Raw genomic sequence first — 17,980 nt, forward strand, 5'->3', positions numbered from 1 at the left:
TACAGTCTTGAAACCTCACTGGTAAATGATATCACAGGTTGGTTACCCAGACCCAGATCGATAAACGACTCAGGCAGCGGATCGATCACATTTCCGGGGAGAATCTACCCTTTGTAACCTGCAGGGGGGCAGGTGGTTTATCAAAAGATAAGGCTCTGGCTTGAAGGATTTAATGCCGGCTCTTTCCCCACTCCTGTCTCCTCCTTGGAGGGCCTGGGCCGTAACAGCGGGGTAATAAACTACTTTTCATTAAAGCGATCTGGGGAATAGGAGTGGGAGGGGGCCGTAAAGGTGGGGACAGAAGGCACAAATCCGCTCCAAGACGGAAAGCCAGGGTGAGGGCGCGCTGGGTTCACTTCCCCCTGCCCCTCCTCCTTCCGAAGCCACCCTGAGTTTCCTTGCCCGGCGAAGTGGCCCAGCGCCGCGCCAGGCCGCTGGCCGAGCTCTTGGCGCTCCGGCCGGGCTGCAGCCCCCTCCCCGTCGCCCCGGGCCCGGAGCCCCTCCCAGCACGCTTCCCCTCTTTCCCTTCCCTTCCCTTCCCTTCCCGGCCCGGCCCTGCCTCCGCCTCCTGAGCCCACAGCCTCCGCCAGCGCCGAGCCCCCTGGAGCCGGAGCGCGGCGAAGGGCCACGCCGGCCCCTCCCCAGCGCGCTGACAGCAGGCTCCGGGGCCCCCGCCCCGTCCTCTCGCCGGCGGGACACACCCCCGCCCCTCCTCTGCTCCGCCAGTTCCCGCCGGACCCACCGGGCGGCGGAGAGAGCTGGCGGGCGAGCCGGAGAGCGGCGGAGGCGGCGCTGGAGGGAAGGGGAGCGCGGCAGGCCCACGGGGAGCCGCCCGGGCGCACGGAGTCCGCGTCCGCTCTCGACCGTCCCCGCTCCGCGGCCGTACCTGAGGGCGCCAGGAGCCCGGGCAGCGGCGCCCCGGACCGGGGTGGCGTGGGGGCCGGGGACCTGGGAAGCGGGAGAAGGAGCCGGAGCTCGACCAGGATGAGAAGGTGACGCCGCCGGGGGGCGCCACTCGCTCTGTGGGGGAAGATGCTCGCCTACTGCGTGCAAGATGCCACCGTGGTGGACGTGGAGAAACGGAGGAACCCCTCCAAGCACTATGTGAGTATCGCCCCTAAGACCCCCGCGGGGCCTGGCCAGGAACCCCCGAGGGCCCTGGGTGGCCCCTTGCCCTACCCGCGCTGTTGAGTCCCGGGGTTAATTGCCCACAGGGCAGCCTTCGGCGGTAGAGTTTCTTCGCAGGGCTGTGATCTCCAGGGAAGCCTTTTCTGACCTTCCTCCACTCCCCCCACGCCCGTTTTCTTTTTTTGGCATTGGAATTGGCAAGTGGCTGCCCTTGTCTGTTACAACGGTGAAGTCATCTGTCCGCCTGAGCTTTGAAGGATGGTGGGGGGAGCGTTCGTCAAACCCTCGCTGGGAAGCTCCGTTGGGAAAGAGCATCTTCCCGGCCCTCCCTGGGGACTCGGGTCATTCACGCTCACACAGACCGAGATGCTTTCAGAGGCTTGACCTGGGGAAGGAAGCCTCACGCGAGCCTCCCACTTTTGCTCCGTTCTCTGCCTCCCTAGGCCTGGGTCTGGGGGCAGAGGGATGACGCCGCACCCCTGCCCCACCTCCACCTTCAGCCCTGAGCTTTGATTTCCTTCTTAAAGTCCTTGTGTCCGTCGGTGTGAGGAGAATTGTGGCTTTTCCTTTTATCCCTCCTCTGGACATGACCCTTAACTGGGTTCATTTCCTCTTGAGTGATGCTCCATCTCCAGACACGAGGAGGCAAATGTTTGCTGTGGTCTCCGAGGAACAGCCGGCTGCCCCTCCCCCTTCCTTCTCCAAACTTAATGAGAAGGGGCTAAGGTTGATTGAGCCGAGCTCCTGGCCTGTGGGACGCGTCCCCCTTTCATCTCAGCCCCTCCTGTCTTCCCATCCTTCCCACAGTAAACTGTGTCCTTGACGCCTGAGAATGCCAGTCCTAGCGGCTTTGCTCCTGTTCTTGAGATAGAAGAGACAGACAGCAGGGCATCCAAAGCCGGAGGACTGCATCTTATTTGCAAATTAGTCAGTTAAAGGAGCATTTAGAATGCTCAAAGCATTAATTTTAACAATTAAAACAGGCTGTTGGTTGCTGCCCTGGACAGCACATTGATTTCTGAAATTCCTTGTTGGAAGGAGACTGGGGTTTGTGCAAATGTCAGCCTCAGGCTACTCTTTCTGTCTTTATCCCCAGTGGCTCTGATCTTTGGGTTTCTTTATAGTAGAATAAGTGGGCCTGGGCTCAGGTTGGGGAGGAGGTAAACCAAGGAGTCTGGTTCCTGATGGGACAGAGATGTGGGTGCTGGTGGGAGAGCTGTTCCTTTTGTGTTACTGGCTCAGCAAGCATCTTGCCCTGCCATTTCAAGAAAGCTCTTTTTGGAGGACTTGGGTCACCATGTGGTCACCCTCCCCTGGGGACAGATGTCCATTTGCACATCCCAGCACTTATTACGAAGTCAGCTCTCCTAAGTTCTTTTCTCAAATGTTGCAGGCTAAGTTTTAGGGGTTCTTTTCTTTTTTTTTTGTCCTGAACTTTTTTAATAAACATTTCGAATGTCATTTGGTTTTCTTATTATTCTTTTCTTGTTTGTTTGTTTGTTTGTTTTTTTTGGCTGTGTTGGTTCTTCGTTTCTGTGCGAGGGCTTTCTCTAGTTGCGGCGAGCGGGGGCCACTCTTCATCGCGGTGTGCGGGCCTCTCACTATCGCGGCCTCTATTGTTGCGGAGCACAGGCTCCAGACGCGCAGGCTCAGTACTTGTGGCTCACGGGCCTAGTTGCTCCGCGGCATGTGGGATCTTCCCAGACCAGGGCTCGAACCCGTGTCCCCTGCATTGGCAGGCAGATTCTCAACCACTGCGCCACCAGGGAAGCCCCCTAGGGGTTCTTTTCTAGTCCTCAGTTAAGGTAGGCACTGCTTTCAACAGATGGCACTCTGTTCTGAGACCCAGGCAGGTGCCAGCTCTGGATTTTAGGTGAAACATCAAATCTTAGCTTTGACCAGCGATGTCCAAGATTACAGATGTAGGATGCACCCTGGTCAGGAGCGCTGCTAAAGTGACGGGGGCCCCGATGCAGACAGTGTTGAGAGGTGGTTAGTGCTGAGGCTCTGAGTTACAGGCTCTTGTTCAAAGCCTGGCTCAGATACTGACTAGCTATGCAGCTTTGGGCAAATTATTTAACCTCCGTGGGCCTCAGTTTCCTCATTTTTAAAGTGAGTATAATAATAGTATCTACTTCAGAGGATTGTCTGGAGAATTAAATGAGATCATACATGCAAAGCACTTGGCGCAGTTCCTGGCACAAAACAAGCACTCATTAAATGGTAGCTTGGCGTGATTCTGACTAAGAAAGCACTTTTGAAAAGCAGCTATTAATGGTCTGGCAAGAAGGAAGAAAGTTTTGGGGTTTTAAGATTGATAATAACTTGTTCTGTGTGAAAAATACAAAAGAAGTCCTGTCCAATTCCCTCAAAATGATCATTTCCTCCCTTTTTATGGACAGTGTTTTCTGGGACGTCTCTGCTTCCCGTGTAAGAATCAATGACGTTATGTTTGGGGCCGGGAGTGATGTCACTGAGCAGATGGGGCCATACAGAGCCCTGAACCCAGGTTGTGGGAAAACAGTTAAAGGAGAGAGTATTGTGTGTTATGGAATTGTGGAGCTGGCAGGGACCTGAGGACTCATGAGGCTCCACCCCCTCATTTTTACAGATGAGGAAACTGAGAACCAGATGGGATAAAGTCACTTGTGACACAGCTAGTCCCAGCACCTGGGTCTAACTGGCCTTCTGCCCATGTCATGGGTTGGGTTCATCGAAATACCGTAAAAGGCTGGTTGGGGTTGACGAGCCCAAATATCTGGTGATAGCAAGAGGTTCCTGCACATTTGGGGCATCAGTGCATAACATAAGGAGAGGGGGCCAATAACGGAAAGTGTCGGCAGCGCCAACAGGGCAGGAGGAGCATGCTGGGGAGGCTGTGCCTCTGAAGTTTAGGATCGCCTCCTCTCTCGGCCTTGACGTGGTGGACACCACACACCAGAAGGTCAGGTGTTCCGGGCAAGGCGCGCTGGTGTGGGTAGCTGGCAGGACACACTGCGCCCAAGTCACGTATGTTCTGGAAGCCCTTTACGCTGAAGAAGCATGCCTTCTTCCCGCCTCTCCTCCACTGATGGTGAATTCTGAGTCTGCGGTTTGGCAAATTGCAGAGCAGAGCCGCTTTATGGGACGTGCACGTTAGCTGGAGCTAGCTGATGAGAGGCCTGGGGCCCAAGCAGGAGGGGCCCTGCTGGCCCCAGAATGCTGGGAACATACTGCAAAGGTCTTCTCAGGACATCCAGCCAAAGGCATGCTTGTCCCCGTGATGTGGGGGAGCTGCCTGGACACTGAGGGTCTTGTGTTTTGGTCTGTTTATGAAAGGCAGGCAAGTGACCTCCATCATTTGAGTGGTGCTGTCAGCCCTTGGCTTCCTTCCCCTCTGTCAAGCCCCCGCTTGGGGTGCGTTTGGGGAAGATGGGCAGCTGCTGCTTAGGCCAGGCTCCCTGCATGGAGCTGGGCTCCTCTCTTAGCTTTTATGAGCTGCCCCTGGGGAGACCTTTAGGTAAACTGTCTTTGGCCTCAGACCACTTGTCTTTCAAATGATCCTGATGGTGCTGGTTGCAAACTGCAGATACCTTTGAAAACTTTCCATAAGGATTGAGTTCCAGTTCACATAATCCTTTGTACCCACAAGCATGTGTAGGTGTATGTCAAGTCATTTGGTGTTGGAGAGGAGCTCGTGCATCTAAAACAAAAAAGAAATTGTTTGGATTTGGGAGGCATTGTGCTTTCACAGTCTTTTCCTTTCCTGATTGTTTATTTCAGGCAAATATCAGTCATGAGTGTTCTGAGCCTCTACAGGACTCTTCAGGGAATGCAGATAATAGCCAGTGTTAGCAGTTACCATCCATGGTGCCAAACGCTTAGCGTGCATGATTTCATGTAATTCCTACAGTTCATCGAATGTCTTTGATTCCTTTATACAGATGGGTGAACTGAGAGGTTAGAGGTTGCCCAAGGTCTCCCAGTTAGTACAAGGCAGATCTGGGTCAACTCAGGTCACTTTACCTCCAGAGGAAGCTATGAACCTACCGTGAGGCCCTTCTCCTCCACTGGAGTCTGGTTGGGGAGACCAGGCTCAGGTATACATGATGACAGAGCAGTGCCATGTGGTATTTGAGGACTGGCTCACTGTGTGGGACGTGCACCTTGTGTCCTGGAGGTGAGTGTGTGACGGGTGATGGAGGAGGTCACTGTGAGGCAGGGGGAGTGGAACAAATCCAAGATGATATCTACTCCCCAGTGATGCTTGTGATAAATGAGGGATCCACCCTGTGGAAATAATACATTCTGTGTGTTTAGAGCATTGCAGGTTTGGGTCTTGGTCCTGGGAGCCACATTTTTAGGAATTGGCCCCAGACCCATTCTTTTCTCTGCCCTTCTTAAGGCTTTTTTCTTAAGCCCCTAGAGGATCCAGCCCCATGAGAGGAAGGGTGTGCAGCTGCAGTACGGAAAGGATCTTCTCAGGCCAGTCCCACTGTGGAATGAGTGGTGGTGGGCAGATCAGGGTTTGAATCCCACCTCTGAATCTTCCTAGGTGTGCAACCTGCAGCCAGTCACTGTGGGTCTCAGGTTCCTCACCTGTAACCTCACAGGGATTTGGGGAAATTGATCTGAGATAATTTGGGGCAAAGCTTCTACTTAGTACCTGGCCTCCATCATGGGTACTCAACGTATACTAGCTTCCATCTGGTCCTCCTTATCACCGAAACACTTGAGTACATTTAGGATCAAATAGGTGAAGCTGTGAGAGAAGGAAAGACTGAGGCAAAAAAGGAAGGCCCAGCTGTTCATAGTCTGATGGGAAAGTGGGCTACATGCCTCGTGGAAAACACCCAGCATAGGAGAGAAGCACATAAACAAGGAGCAGCTGTTCAGACCTGGAGAGCTTCCTGGAGCTGCCCTAGTGATGGCTTCCTGGTATGCTGGGAAGGAGAAGGGAAGGAACTTGTGTTGGGGGAGAGGAGTAGAGAGGTGTTGCAGGTAAGGGCAAGGTCAAATAGTATCCTAGCCCCAAGGTCAGTGCAACACATGGGTTAGCACTCTTGCCTGCTCTCTTTCTGTCTCTGTCTGTCTCTCACACGCAAGAACAGTTTCTTCTTCTCCAAGGAGGGAAGTGATCTAGGGGTGATTCACAGGTCTGACAAGGATTCCTGCTTATGGAACAACCGACCACATCCTTCAAGGCTGTTGGAAGAGGGAGCACAGCCAGCCATTTATCATGGCCCTCTTTAGAGCCGAGTGAGGGTTTGGGGGGACAAATCAGGATTGGAATCACCATGTGTGGCGGCAGGCAGAGGGGAGGCGAAGGGAAGGGAAAAATAAACCTATTTGATGTCATAGGAGACCGGTTCCAGCTCCAGAAATATAAGCGCCAGCTGCTGCATTTTCCAAAGAGATATTCCGAGGCCAGCGTGAGTTAATCGCCAGTGGAGACAGTGAATTAGAGCAGTGTTGTTAGGACTTCTGACTTAGGGGTTTGCACAGCGGTCCCTGGAAATTGCCTTCTGATTTCCTCAGCCTGAGTCACTGACCAGACTATTTCTTGGCCAGAAAAAGTCTAACAGGAAACTCTATTCTTTTTTGCCTCCTTATTAAATAAAATAAAACAAATAATAGAGTTATACATACGGTAGTCACACTTCTTTTGAGTTCTGAGAATCCGGGAAAGGGATCATGGGTTAGGACAGTGAGCCAGGGAGAAGGAAGGACAAGGGGTGTGTGTGGGAAATGAAGTGGAAATACTGGCTTTGGAAAGAGGTTCTGAGCCAGGGCCAGAGGTGCTCTCTGCCGTGGCCGTTGCCAAAAGTAATGGAAGAGTCCAGGAGAGTGATGAGCATTTGAAGCGGTGATTCCCAGAGCTGTGAGTGACTTCATGCCCAGGCCGGGCTGCTGCTACCTGTAGTGGAGTCAGGGGGGGAGGGGGCACGGTGGGGGGGAGGGGGGAGGGGGGACTGGGGGAGGGGAGGGGGGAGGGGGGACTGGGGGAGGGGAGGGGGAGGGGGGACTGGGGGAGGGGAGGGGGGACGGTGAGCCACAAGCAAGCCCCTCTCATGCCCCCGAGTAACCTCCAGGCAGGTCACATCAGCAGCAGGTGCTGAGCAGGGTCCAGCGAGGATGTCGAGGTGCAGGGGGGAGGGAAAGAACCCATCTGTGAGCACCTACTGTGTGCCGGGCAGTGCAGAAGAGACCCTTCAGAGGGGATTTTACTTAAGCGTCATAACAATCCCATGAAGTAGGTAGGTGTTTTTATCCCCACTTTACAGGTGTGGAAATTGAGGCCCAGAGAGTTTATGTGAGTCTCACTCAGTGGCAAGGCTGGGATTCTTACCCTGGCCTCTGACACCTGAGTCTGTGAGCTTGTTACTTTCTTCCCCATTAGAGCTGGGTCAGGGAGAGAGGGGTATGAAAATAACCGAGGAGTCCGGGCAGCACCTCCTGAGAGGATGACGTGTATCTGGAAGGCTGTGTTGTTGGAGAGCCCCTGGGCTCTGGTATCCCTGGGCCAGAATCCTGTCTCTACCACTTACTACGTGGGACCCGGTGCAAGTTACTTCTCTCTCCGTGCCTCAGTTTCTTCATCTGTTAAAAACAAACAAAACAAAATGAGGGGAAAATAGGACCTAGCTCAGAGGGTTGTGCTGAAGGGTAAACGAGTTAATAAATGTCAAGACCTTAGAACAGTACCTGGCACATATTAGGTGTAACATAGGGATTTGTTCTAATATTGATTAAGTCCTGAAGCTTCAGAAGGGGGAGCTCTCTGTGAACTGGAGTTTTCAGGGAAGACTGGCTGGCGAAGGCAGGCTTCACGCTAGGCCTTGAGGAGTAATTAGGATTTGGATGGGAAAGAGTAGGATTTAGGTGGCAAAAAGAGGAGAAGGGCATTCCAAGAAAGGGAAAAACAAAGGTGCCGGAGGCGGGACGTGCAAAGAAAACGTGGACAAAACCCAGGTGGGGCAGAAGGATGGGGAGGAAGGGTGGGCCGGCTTCTGAGGGTCTCACAGGCCAGCCGAGGGAATTCAGAGTTTATTGTTACACCTCCGCACCTTCTGTTCCTCCCAAGGATTGCAGGGGAAGGGGAGCTGATTGTCACTGTGGGTCCCTTCTGGTGGGCCCCAGAGCTGGCTCTAGGATTGTCGTTGCAGCCGTGGTGGGAACAGAGCTACATGGAACCGTTTCTGTAGCTCTGCGTTGGGGACTCTTTTTTTTTTTTAACATCTTTATTGGAGTATAATTGCTTTACAATGGTGTGTTAGTTTCTGCTTTATAACAAAATGAATCAGTTATACATATACATATGTTCCCATATCTCTTCCCTCTTGCGTCTCCCTCCCTCCCACCCTCCCTATCCCACCCCTCTAGGTGGTCACAAAGCCCATTTGCGTTGGGGACTCCTTAGCTGCAGGCCCAGCCCAGCCCCTCTCTGTTTATAGCTCTTACTCCGAGGGGTCAGGCTGCCTCATAAAAGTTGATTGCACCCCAGAGGTCTTGGGGAGGGAGGGCGGAGGAGGGGGAGGGGAATAGCAAGGAGTGAGGGGTCAGCTGCTTTGGGCCACATCCGCGGAGGGCCCCGCTGGCAGGGCCTGAGGTCACGGTGCAGTCATTTCCACCCCCAACCGCAGCGCTGCCGCTAAAGCACCCCAGTGGCAAGAGAGAGGAGACCCCGTCCTTGGAGGGTCTGGAGGCTAATACCGAACAGCTTGCTGGGAGCCCCGGATGAGGGCTCAGTGTTACCTGAAACTTTCAGGCCAACGTTGTCTTCTACTTCAGCATCTCTCTGAACCTGTTTTAGTTATAAAGACAGTGCTTCAAACTACCTCTTCATTTATTTAACCCTCACTCCACTGCCAGATATTCCAGTAAGCCTGATTCTTTAGGGAAAATGTAATAATAAAAATAACAGCTAACAGTTCTGAATGCTTTCTACGTGCTGAGTTTTACACGGAAACTCTCAAAGCAGCCCGCCGAAGCGTGTAGTTACTGCTGGCATCCATGTCGTGCAGGCGAGGACGCTGAGGCCCAGAGAGCTTAAGGGAGTTGCCAAACACCACACAGCTAAGAAGCTGCGTGTGGAGAGGCGCCTGCAATGACCCAGGCCTGCTGACTCCAAAGCTGGCCTTGTCCCCATAGAAGCCTCGCAGCCAGCCCTCCATTACATGCCACACCTGGGGAGACCGGGCCCCAAGGCGATTCCACCTGAGGCCTGGCTGGTTGGCTTCTCAAGGTGTGAGACCTTCCACATGTCACCTTCCCCACTTGATCTCCATTTGCCCATCCAGTGAATGGGCTGACTGCTTCCTTTCTGCCTTGTAGAGGGGAGGGTGGAGAGGAAAGCTGCTTTGGAAAACGCTGAGCCCAGAGAAAACAGCGATGTGAAGGGGTCCTAGATCCCTCAGTCTGGTTTCCTAATCATTTGTGAAGGGGATGCTTTACAAAAAGAAGCTTTTCCTGACGCCAGGGAATTTTTCGACAAGGTCTCCTTGCCATACTACGCCCCCTGAGAAGCCTATAGCCAGGGTTGACTCAGGACCACTTTAGGCCCCAGTGAAGATGTTTTCTAGAAAACCACCTCTGGGAACTACGCTTCGCTTCTTTCCAAGCCTGTCAGTTTTGTGAATGGAAGAGACAGAGCTATTTCCAGTCCCATCTGTCCCGGCTGTTACCTGGGGGGAGGAAGTGACATCCAGGGGGCTGAGCTAGCAAAGGGGAAACAGCTGTGCTTTCTGCCCCTCCCTCAGCTGCTTTCTCTGGCCCTTTGCTGTCATTTCCCTTTGCCTGTGAGGAAGCCACCCTCCTTAGGCCTGGGAGGAGGTGGGCGGTAGGGTTGGGGCAGGATTCCTTCCTCTGTGTGTGTCAGTGCAGCATAAATTATGCAGTGGGACGTTTTGGGCCCTCCAGTCTGTCTCTGGACTCCCTGGAGTGTGAACCAGACCTGACAGAAATGGATCACTCGGAGTGGGGGTGGGGTGCCGCCCAAGATAGTGAACTTTCAGGGTCAGGGATGGCGTGGGTACGGGCCAGTCTGTATTTCTGCCTATCACTGCGCGGTCCCCAGTAGAGAGCCTTGGCTGTTTTCCTTTTTCCAGGACTATTCTCACTCAGTAACAAAGGAGACCTTGACCTCTATTACATGGGCGCCATTATCATAACAGCCACCAAGTATTGAATCCCTATTTTGTGCTAGGCCTCTTGTTTGTAATCTCTGGTCCTGACACAGCCCTGAAGGTAGGCATTTTAACCCCATTCTATGCATATAGAGACTGAGGTTCAGAAAGTTGAGGTTGCATTGTTAGTCAAGCACAAAGCCAGGTGTGTTCGGGCCCCTACCCCCAGGTGGTGCCTGTTTCACCCTGTCACTGTGACTTGCACATTGGTCCCTCTCCTGGGCTGCCCCAGGTTGGGGGTTGGGGAGCTTCTGCCGGCCCCGCGCATCGTCCTCCTGGGGAAAAGTGTTCTTTGTGGAGAGAGCCTGCCTTGCTGGCTTTGCCCACCTAAGGGTTCTGAGCGTGAAGGGATTGTCTCTGCTGTTTGAAGCGGCTGCTTTGTGAACTCTTTCATGGTAGGCCCCATTCTGACCCAGCTTTATTCCGTTTCCTGATGGCCCAGACCCAAAGGGCTATTTTAAGGGCCTTGCCTGTGTGGGAGAATTTCTCTTTGTAGCAACAGAGAGGGAGGCCTGGCTGGCCTGGCATGGTGCTGGCAGTGGGGCTCTGAGAGAGCGAAACTCTTTCCTGAATTCTGCCTCCTGGGCAGAATTCATCGGGCTCTCAGCACAGGGCCTGGCAACCCGGAAGGGGCACGGTCACTTGTCAGTGAGGGTAGGGCTTCCAGAGGTGGCCGCCCAGGGGTTTCTGCTGGTCTAAGCCCCGGTGGCGTGGCAAACTGATCCTTCTCTCGCAGAGCTGAGGCCTGTAATAGGACAATGTCTGGACTTTGGTTTCAAGCCGGGGTTAATTATTTACTTTAGTCATCGCTCATTGGCAACTGGAGAAAAGCAGCCTCGTTTTCCCCATGATTGCTGGTTGTGGCAGCTCCTGGGCAGGGATAGTGGGGAAGCTGGGTCGGAGAATGTGTGAGTGGAGCCCTTCTAGGTGCAGGCACAGGGCCAGGGCTTCTCATCCACCGTCTTCTTTAATCCCCACTGCCACCCTGAGCATCACCCCTGTTACATAGCCAAAGAAGCAGGGGCTCAGGGGGTGCAGCATCTTGCCCCGCATCACGTGGCCGTGAACGGTGAAAGCCAGGGTCTGCACCCAGGTCTCTGCAGTGATGAAAGCCCGCGATGGTTCCGTTGTGCTCCCTGCAGAGTTGACGGATGACCCACCCCACAAAGGTTAGGTTGCTGGGTAGGAGTACTCCTCTTTTTTCCCTGCCCTCAGCTGGAGGCATCCACACATATCAAAACCAGCTGCACTGGGTTTTTCTCTACACTCTCTGCCCTCCCTCAGACTCTGGTCTCCGCGGCTGTATTTCTCCCTCTGCTGCATGCACCCATGGGAGTCTCGTCCCTGATCTGTGGCTGTGCTAGGGTATGGAACGCTGACAGCACTGCCCTGGGCTTAAGAAAGGAAGTCAGCCCAAAGGGCATATGCACAGTGGACCTTCCCTTGGAAGGCTGGGGCCCTGCAGCTTTATAGTGGCTTTGTCTCGCAAGAGCTTCCCAGAGAGGCTGGGAGAATAGGAAGCACATCACGTGGGTCCCTGATAAAACTTCAAGGGTCTGAATTAAATCCTGGTCATCTGCCCACTCTGACCTTCCCCCTCCATTAACATGTGATGTGGTTGGAGCTGGTATTTGGGATCAGATAACAAACCTCTTGCTACCCAGAATGGCTCCCTAGCAAGGTCTGGCCTCTATTTTGGGATTCAAATTTTTATTCCCCTTGATCTCGTGTCCAGAGGCACTTTTAAAAGCCTGGTCCTTCAGAAGCTCCAGCTGCTGGGGGTTCTACGTCCTGTCCCCAGGATGGTGGCTAGCACGGCACTGTGGTTGGGAGCAGGGAGCAGTTTATTTCCCAGGCACTTCCAGCCTGCTGCTTGCTAGGGCTAAACGAGGCTCTGGCAACTGGAGCTAGCCCCCGGGAGGGCCTCAGGTAGCGGCAGTTGGAAGTTGAGGGCAAGAGGATGGGAGCAGAGCACCGACGCCCCTGATACATGGGCTCAGGCTCTGAAGCCCTTACTACCTTGTTTCACTTGTTCCAATTTCTTCCCTGCCATGGGCCTCAACTTTCTAATCTGTAAAATGAGAATAATAGTAGTAATAAAAACAGCACTTAGCCCATTTGGTTGTTACTCCACATGGTGCTGGGGACATGCCTGGTGTTCAATGGATGGCAGCTGTGGTTATTATTATCTTGGTCATCCTTCATGGTTTTGCTTAGTTTCTGCCACCTCCCAGAAGCTTCCAAGACTTCTCATCTTACAATGTTTTCTGTCTGTGAATTTTTGCAAAGTTTATTGTTTTAACCTCTCCTGTAACTCTTACCAAGAATGGCCTTGGGTTGCTCTTTGGGGCAAGCCTATGTCTCCTGTGCCTGATTGATGGAAAAGCCCATTGTGGGGTGGACCTTAATCTGAGGCTTATTTGTATTCATTCATTCATTCATTCATTCAATCAGTCAGTCAACATTTGAATGTTTACTATGTGGCATTGGGAACACAGCAGGACAGATAAAACTCCCCACCCTTTTGGAGCTCACATTCTGATAGGGGGAGGGAAATAATAAACAAAACTGGTGAAATATGTAGTGTGCTGGATGGGGGATAAATGCTGTAGAGAAAACTAAGCGAGGTGAGGGAGACAGGGAATGGCAGTGGTGATGGGAGTTGCTGTGCTATTTTATAGAGTGTGGCCAGGGACAGCTCCCCTGTATAGTGACTTTTAAGTAAGATCTGAAGGAGGAGAGGGAGTGAGGCCTGTGGCCATTTGGAGCAAAAATGGTTGAGAGAGAGGGAACAGCAAATGCTAAGGCCCTGAGGTAGGACTGTGCCTCTAGCCTTTGCAGAGAAGAGCAAGAGGCTGGTGTAGCCCAGTGGCATCAGCAACAGGGAGAGCAGTGGGCAGTGAGGTCAGGCAGCTAAAGAGCTCAAGTTGTGCCTGTGTCCCTCCCTGCACCAGGCCGGGTGCTCTGCTCAGCAATGAGGCGTCCTCTTGACTCGCTGAAGACAGAAACTGGTCAAAACACAGCTGGAGAGGTCGCTCTGGGGACTGTTTGGGGTTTGACCCTGACCCCCCAAGAGGGATTCTGTGGGGAAATACAGCCTCCATCAGCAACGGCTTGGATAGCACCTGAGGACCCCGAAGGTAGCGCACGTCTTAGGGAGTTTCACTAACTGAACATTAGTTTTGTACCTACTGTGTGCAAGGCACCAATGCTGAAAGCAGTCCCTCCAGCTGGGAGCTAGAGGGTGGGGAGCTCCTGCAGAGGCAGCAGCCTCCGCATCCTTTCATCTTTAAACTCCCTCCCTCATGCTAGCTGATGGTCTGGATCACAGTAGGGCCTTGAGCAGTGAAATAAATCTGTAGACGAAGGCTTTATCCTATGAAACCCCCTTCCTCCTACCCCACTCCTATTTTTTAAAGAACCACAGCTTTTAACTGACAATTGTGGCAATTGGTCATTTGAAATGTAGAATATATATTCCTGTCATTATAATACTGTGAATGGTGGTAAGATTCTCAGGCCATTCCACCAAAACCTTACTCATCCATGGAGTAGATGGAATTATAGCACCAAGAGCCAGATGTCTCTAGTTCACCTATATCACGGGCTAGCCTGGGAACTTAAATTCCATGTGTAGCAGCCAGGGGAACTGTCCTCCAGTGTTCATAGTGAGAAGGAAACTTCCAGGCTGACTGATGATGGTGATGATGACGATGATGATGGTGATATTAGGAGCACGAATTATGTGCCACCCATTCTTCTAAGCACTTTACTCTTTACAACAACCTGATGAAAAGAGCACTCTTTGTTTTTTGTTTTTGTACACGGGCCGCTCACTGTTGCGGCCTCTCCCGTTGCGGAGCACAGGCTCCGGACGTGCAGGCTCAGCAGCCATGGCTCATGGGCCCAGCCGCTCCGCGGCACGTGGGATCTTCCTGGACCGGGGCACGAACCCGTGTCCCCTGCATCGGCAGGCAGACTCTCAACCACTGTGCCACCAGGGAAGCCCGAGAAGAGCACTCTTATGGTCCTTACTTTATTGATGAGAGAACAGAGACACAGGTTAATTTACCAATGGCCATAAGCTAGGAGGAGGCAGGGCTGGGGTTCAGAGCCAGGCAGTGGGGCTCCGAAGTCCTTCGGGAAACCTCTTACGTCCTGACCTTCCAGGGAATCCTGCCAGCCCGGCTGCCACAGCCTAGCCTGGCCGTCCACAGACCTCAGTTAACAAGTGTCAGAGTTGGGAACCGAAGCCACTGGTGGCAGGCAGGAGCGGCCCCTCTTTGTTCCTGAGACAGGAAAAGCCATTTGCTCCTGGAGCCTGACACTGCAGGGGGTGGGTTTGCCGGGCATGGTTGCCTTCCTGGGCCATTTACAAGTCCAGCACTTGCGGCTGGGGTGGGGAGCACTGTATCTGTGGGTGGAGAGGCCAGATTAGAGCGTCTGGCAAGATGTTTCTGACACCTAGGCCATTCAGCTCAGCCAGGCTCAGCAGGTGACCAGGGATATTGCTTTAGCTGGGAGGGGGCACCCTCCCCATTCTGCCCTGTTCAGTTTATTGTGAGAATGAGCTGGGCCTTAACCATTCCTTCCTCTCTCCCTGGGCCCCAAAATAAATAGCAGCTGTTGGCTGCATCGTCTCTGTCGGCTGCCAGTCTGTCAACAGCCCGTAGCTCTCGTTTGCCCCGCTCTTTGGGTTTAATGCCATGGGGCATTGGGGACCCTCCAGAGCCTGCCTTGCTGGCCAGCTGGTGTGCCCTGGCATGCCCTCTCCCAGGCAGTGCTGGCCTGTTGGCCGCACACTGGCATTGTCCCTTCGTGCCCTGCAGGGAGGCAGGTCCTCATGGTGGTCACAAACTCAGGCTCCAGAGTCTGACATCGGTTCTGCTCCTGGCTCTGCCATTTAGCTGGTGACCTTGGGCAAGCAGCCTAACTCTGAGCCTATTTCCTTCTCTGTAAAATCCGGCCATGGGTTCTAGATCCTGGTATCCTGTGAGGGTTGAGACCAGTGCTCTCAAGGCAGTGCTGTCTGGCTTCTGCCCTTGAAGCCAGACTGGCTGATCTGAGTCCTTGCTTTGGCACTCAGGAGTTTTGTGCCCTCGGGGCAGGTGCTGGAGTTCTCCCCACCTAGGTTTTCTCATCTGTACAACGTGGATAATAAAAGCATCTCCCAGGCTGGTGGTGAGGATTAAATGAGCTGTGCCAAGCACAGAGTAGGAGCTCAGTGAATGGAATAACATGTGCTCCCTTTGACAGATAAGGCAGCGTCCCCTAAAAGAGTCGTCCACAGGCGCACATCCGAGCACTAACAGGATTACTCCTCCCCTAACCGTTGTATCTGATTTGCTTGGCTTTGTTTCTACCCTGCGTTCAGAACTTCCACTTGAGGGGCTGGGGGTTGGGGGGCGGTACCATAGAACTGGTTATAAAGCAGGACAGAGGCATGAGAAAGGAGAGCTGGGATTTCTGTTCTACTTGGCAGTGGTTCTGCTGATGTAACATAAGAAATGGGAAGAAGACCGGGTCCGAGGCCATGGACTGCCTTCAGCTGCTGGGCAGATCCCCCGTGGTGTTGACCGGTTTTCTCTGCTGACGTGTGAGCCCCAAGATGTTCTTTCATGTGATCTCCACAACGTCCCCGTGGGCCAGCCTGCCTTGGCTCCGTACTCTGGGACACCCTTGTGTTCTTTGGCTGTTCCTTGCAATTACCCTCCCTTGTGGAAAGCTTGTACTGGGAACCCCCTTTAGAGCATCCAGACCCCAAAGTCATTCTCAAAAAGGAAAAAAAAGGCACTTGACCCCAATTGTGTTGAACTTCAGTGCTACGTGCCGCTGTGGGCACACCAACCCCCTGGTAAAGAGACCCTCACTCAGCAGGGAGCATTTGCACTGTCTCCCCAGGAGCCTGGTCCTTAAACAGGTGGCTGGGCCGGCTGTCTTGTCTCCTCCATGCTGCTCTTGGCCAGTTCTTGCCCCAGGAGAGAGGTCAATGGCAGTTCCGTTCTCAACATTCAGGGATGACCCTTTCTGATAGACTTGTGGGGAGAATGAGTCTGCACTTTCCAGAGGAATGTGGCAAAGTAGTTTAGAGCAGGGGCTCTGGAACCAGATTGCCTAAATCCAAGTTTCTCCTCTCCCATTTACTTCTGTGTGACCTTGGGCAAGTCACTTAGCCTCTCTGTGCTTCAGTTTCCCGTTCTGAAAAATGGGGATAATAATAGTACCTTCCTCATAGGATTGTTGGGAGGATTAAATGAGAAAATGCTGATAAAAGCACTTATAACAGTGCCTGGGGCAGAGTTAGTGCTACCTAAGGGTTACTGCTGTTATCTGAGCTGGCAGGGCAGGTGCAGTCTGCTTCCTATCAGCCCAGGCCTGACGGATATATATATAGAAGCCTTGAGAAGATGCCTGGGGTTTGTGACAGAGGCATCTGGGATGGAGCTTGTGGCATGTTCTAGAGGAAGGGGGTGTAAAGATTCAGACAAGTGTTCCAAAGCTGACTCCACCATTTCCTAGCTGAGTGCCGCCAGCGAGTTGCTGACCCCTCTCAGCTCAGTTTCCTCAGCTGACTGTGCCCACGCCTTCCTCGTAGGGTCATTGTAAGAACCCAAGACAGGGTACAGCATCTAGTAGTCACTCTCCTTTCCTTTAAATGGTGGCCATTTAAACAGCCTTGTGGTTTGGCAAGGGGACCGGGGGGATGGTCAGTGGGCTCCGGGCTGACCTTTCTGGCCGGGAGCCTTGAATTACACTCTTTCCACACCTCTCCCCTCATGAGCAGCCTCTGGGTGTTTATTGCAGCGGGGCTGCCCATGCAGAAGGTGACGGTGCCTCCTGCCGGTACCGTCAGTATCCCAGGTTGTCAAGCTCCTCACAAACAGTCTTGCTGCCTCTGAGGGACCTGCTAAGAAGGGCTGTAGGTCTCCTTCCTGTTTCACAGACAGGAAAGGCTCAGAGAGGCACATGACTTCTGTGATTGTGGAGGACACCGTCGATGCCCCGCCCCGTATGCCCTGGGCTCACCTGAGTTCACCTGCAGCGGTTTCCAGCATGCTGGCAGCTCCCCTCCTCGAGTGTTCCCCACTGTCGCCTCTCCCCGCCTCACTTCTCTGGGCGAGGGCTCCCTCCACGGGAACGTGCTCTACCCAAGCAGGTGCAGCTGAGGAAGGCCTGGGGAGGGGGCAGAGGTGAGTTGTCATTCCGTCATCCTGTCATCCCAGGGAGTTGATATCTCAGCTGCCTGCTCTCCACTGGGACAATTCGGAGGCGATTTCCAGCCAGAACCTCAGAGGATCCCCAGCAGGACTGAGCCCCAATGCCCACAGCAGTAAATTGGCCATTAAGTACCCTTTATCGGCCTTTATCCGTTCCTGGTCTCGCTCTCCGTACTTCCTCACTTGGGATTCCGGGAATCATCTCCCTAATAAACAGCCTGTACCCAAGACCTTGTCTCAGGGTCTGCTTTGGAATGAACCCAAACTATGATAGCGAACTCCTCCTTCTAGCAAGTGGTGGAGCGAGGACTGAGAACCTCTGTCCGTGACTCAGTTCCCCAGGCCGTGCTGTCTTTCTGGAGGTTCCTGGGGTTCTTGTTATAGAAGAGTCAGGATCCTTGTTCGATGCAGGTTTTTTTAAGCTAATAAGAGGCAGGAGTCATTGTGGACAGGGCTGAAGAATACTTGATC

The 17,980-nt window shown here is 53.3% G+C and overlaps 1 protein-coding gene across 3 annotated transcripts in view; it reads left to right on the forward strand.

The window, feature by feature from the left end:
* Window positions 1-983: 983 nt before the first annotated feature.
* The window catches only part of SH3PXD2A (SH3 and PX domains 2A), a gene marked incomplete at both ends in the record, with an annotated part of 233,145 nt that continues 216,148 nt past the window's right edge, over window positions 984-17,980 (forward strand). For all 3 annotated transcript variants that reach the window (XM_082855014.1, XM_082855016.1, XM_082855015.1), the window contains one exon: window positions 984-1,104. In XM_082855014.1, the coding sequence (XP_082711140.1) occupies window positions 1,033-1,104 (72 nt within the window). The remainder of the gene's footprint in view (window positions 1,105-17,980) is intronic.

The sequence above is a fragment of the Leucopleurus acutus genome, assembly GCF_964270905.1.
Source record: "Leucopleurus acutus genome assembly, chromosome: 14".
In the NCBI taxonomy this organism is placed as follows: domain Eukaryota; kingdom Metazoa; phylum Chordata; class Mammalia; order Artiodactyla; family Delphinidae; genus Leucopleurus; species Leucopleurus acutus.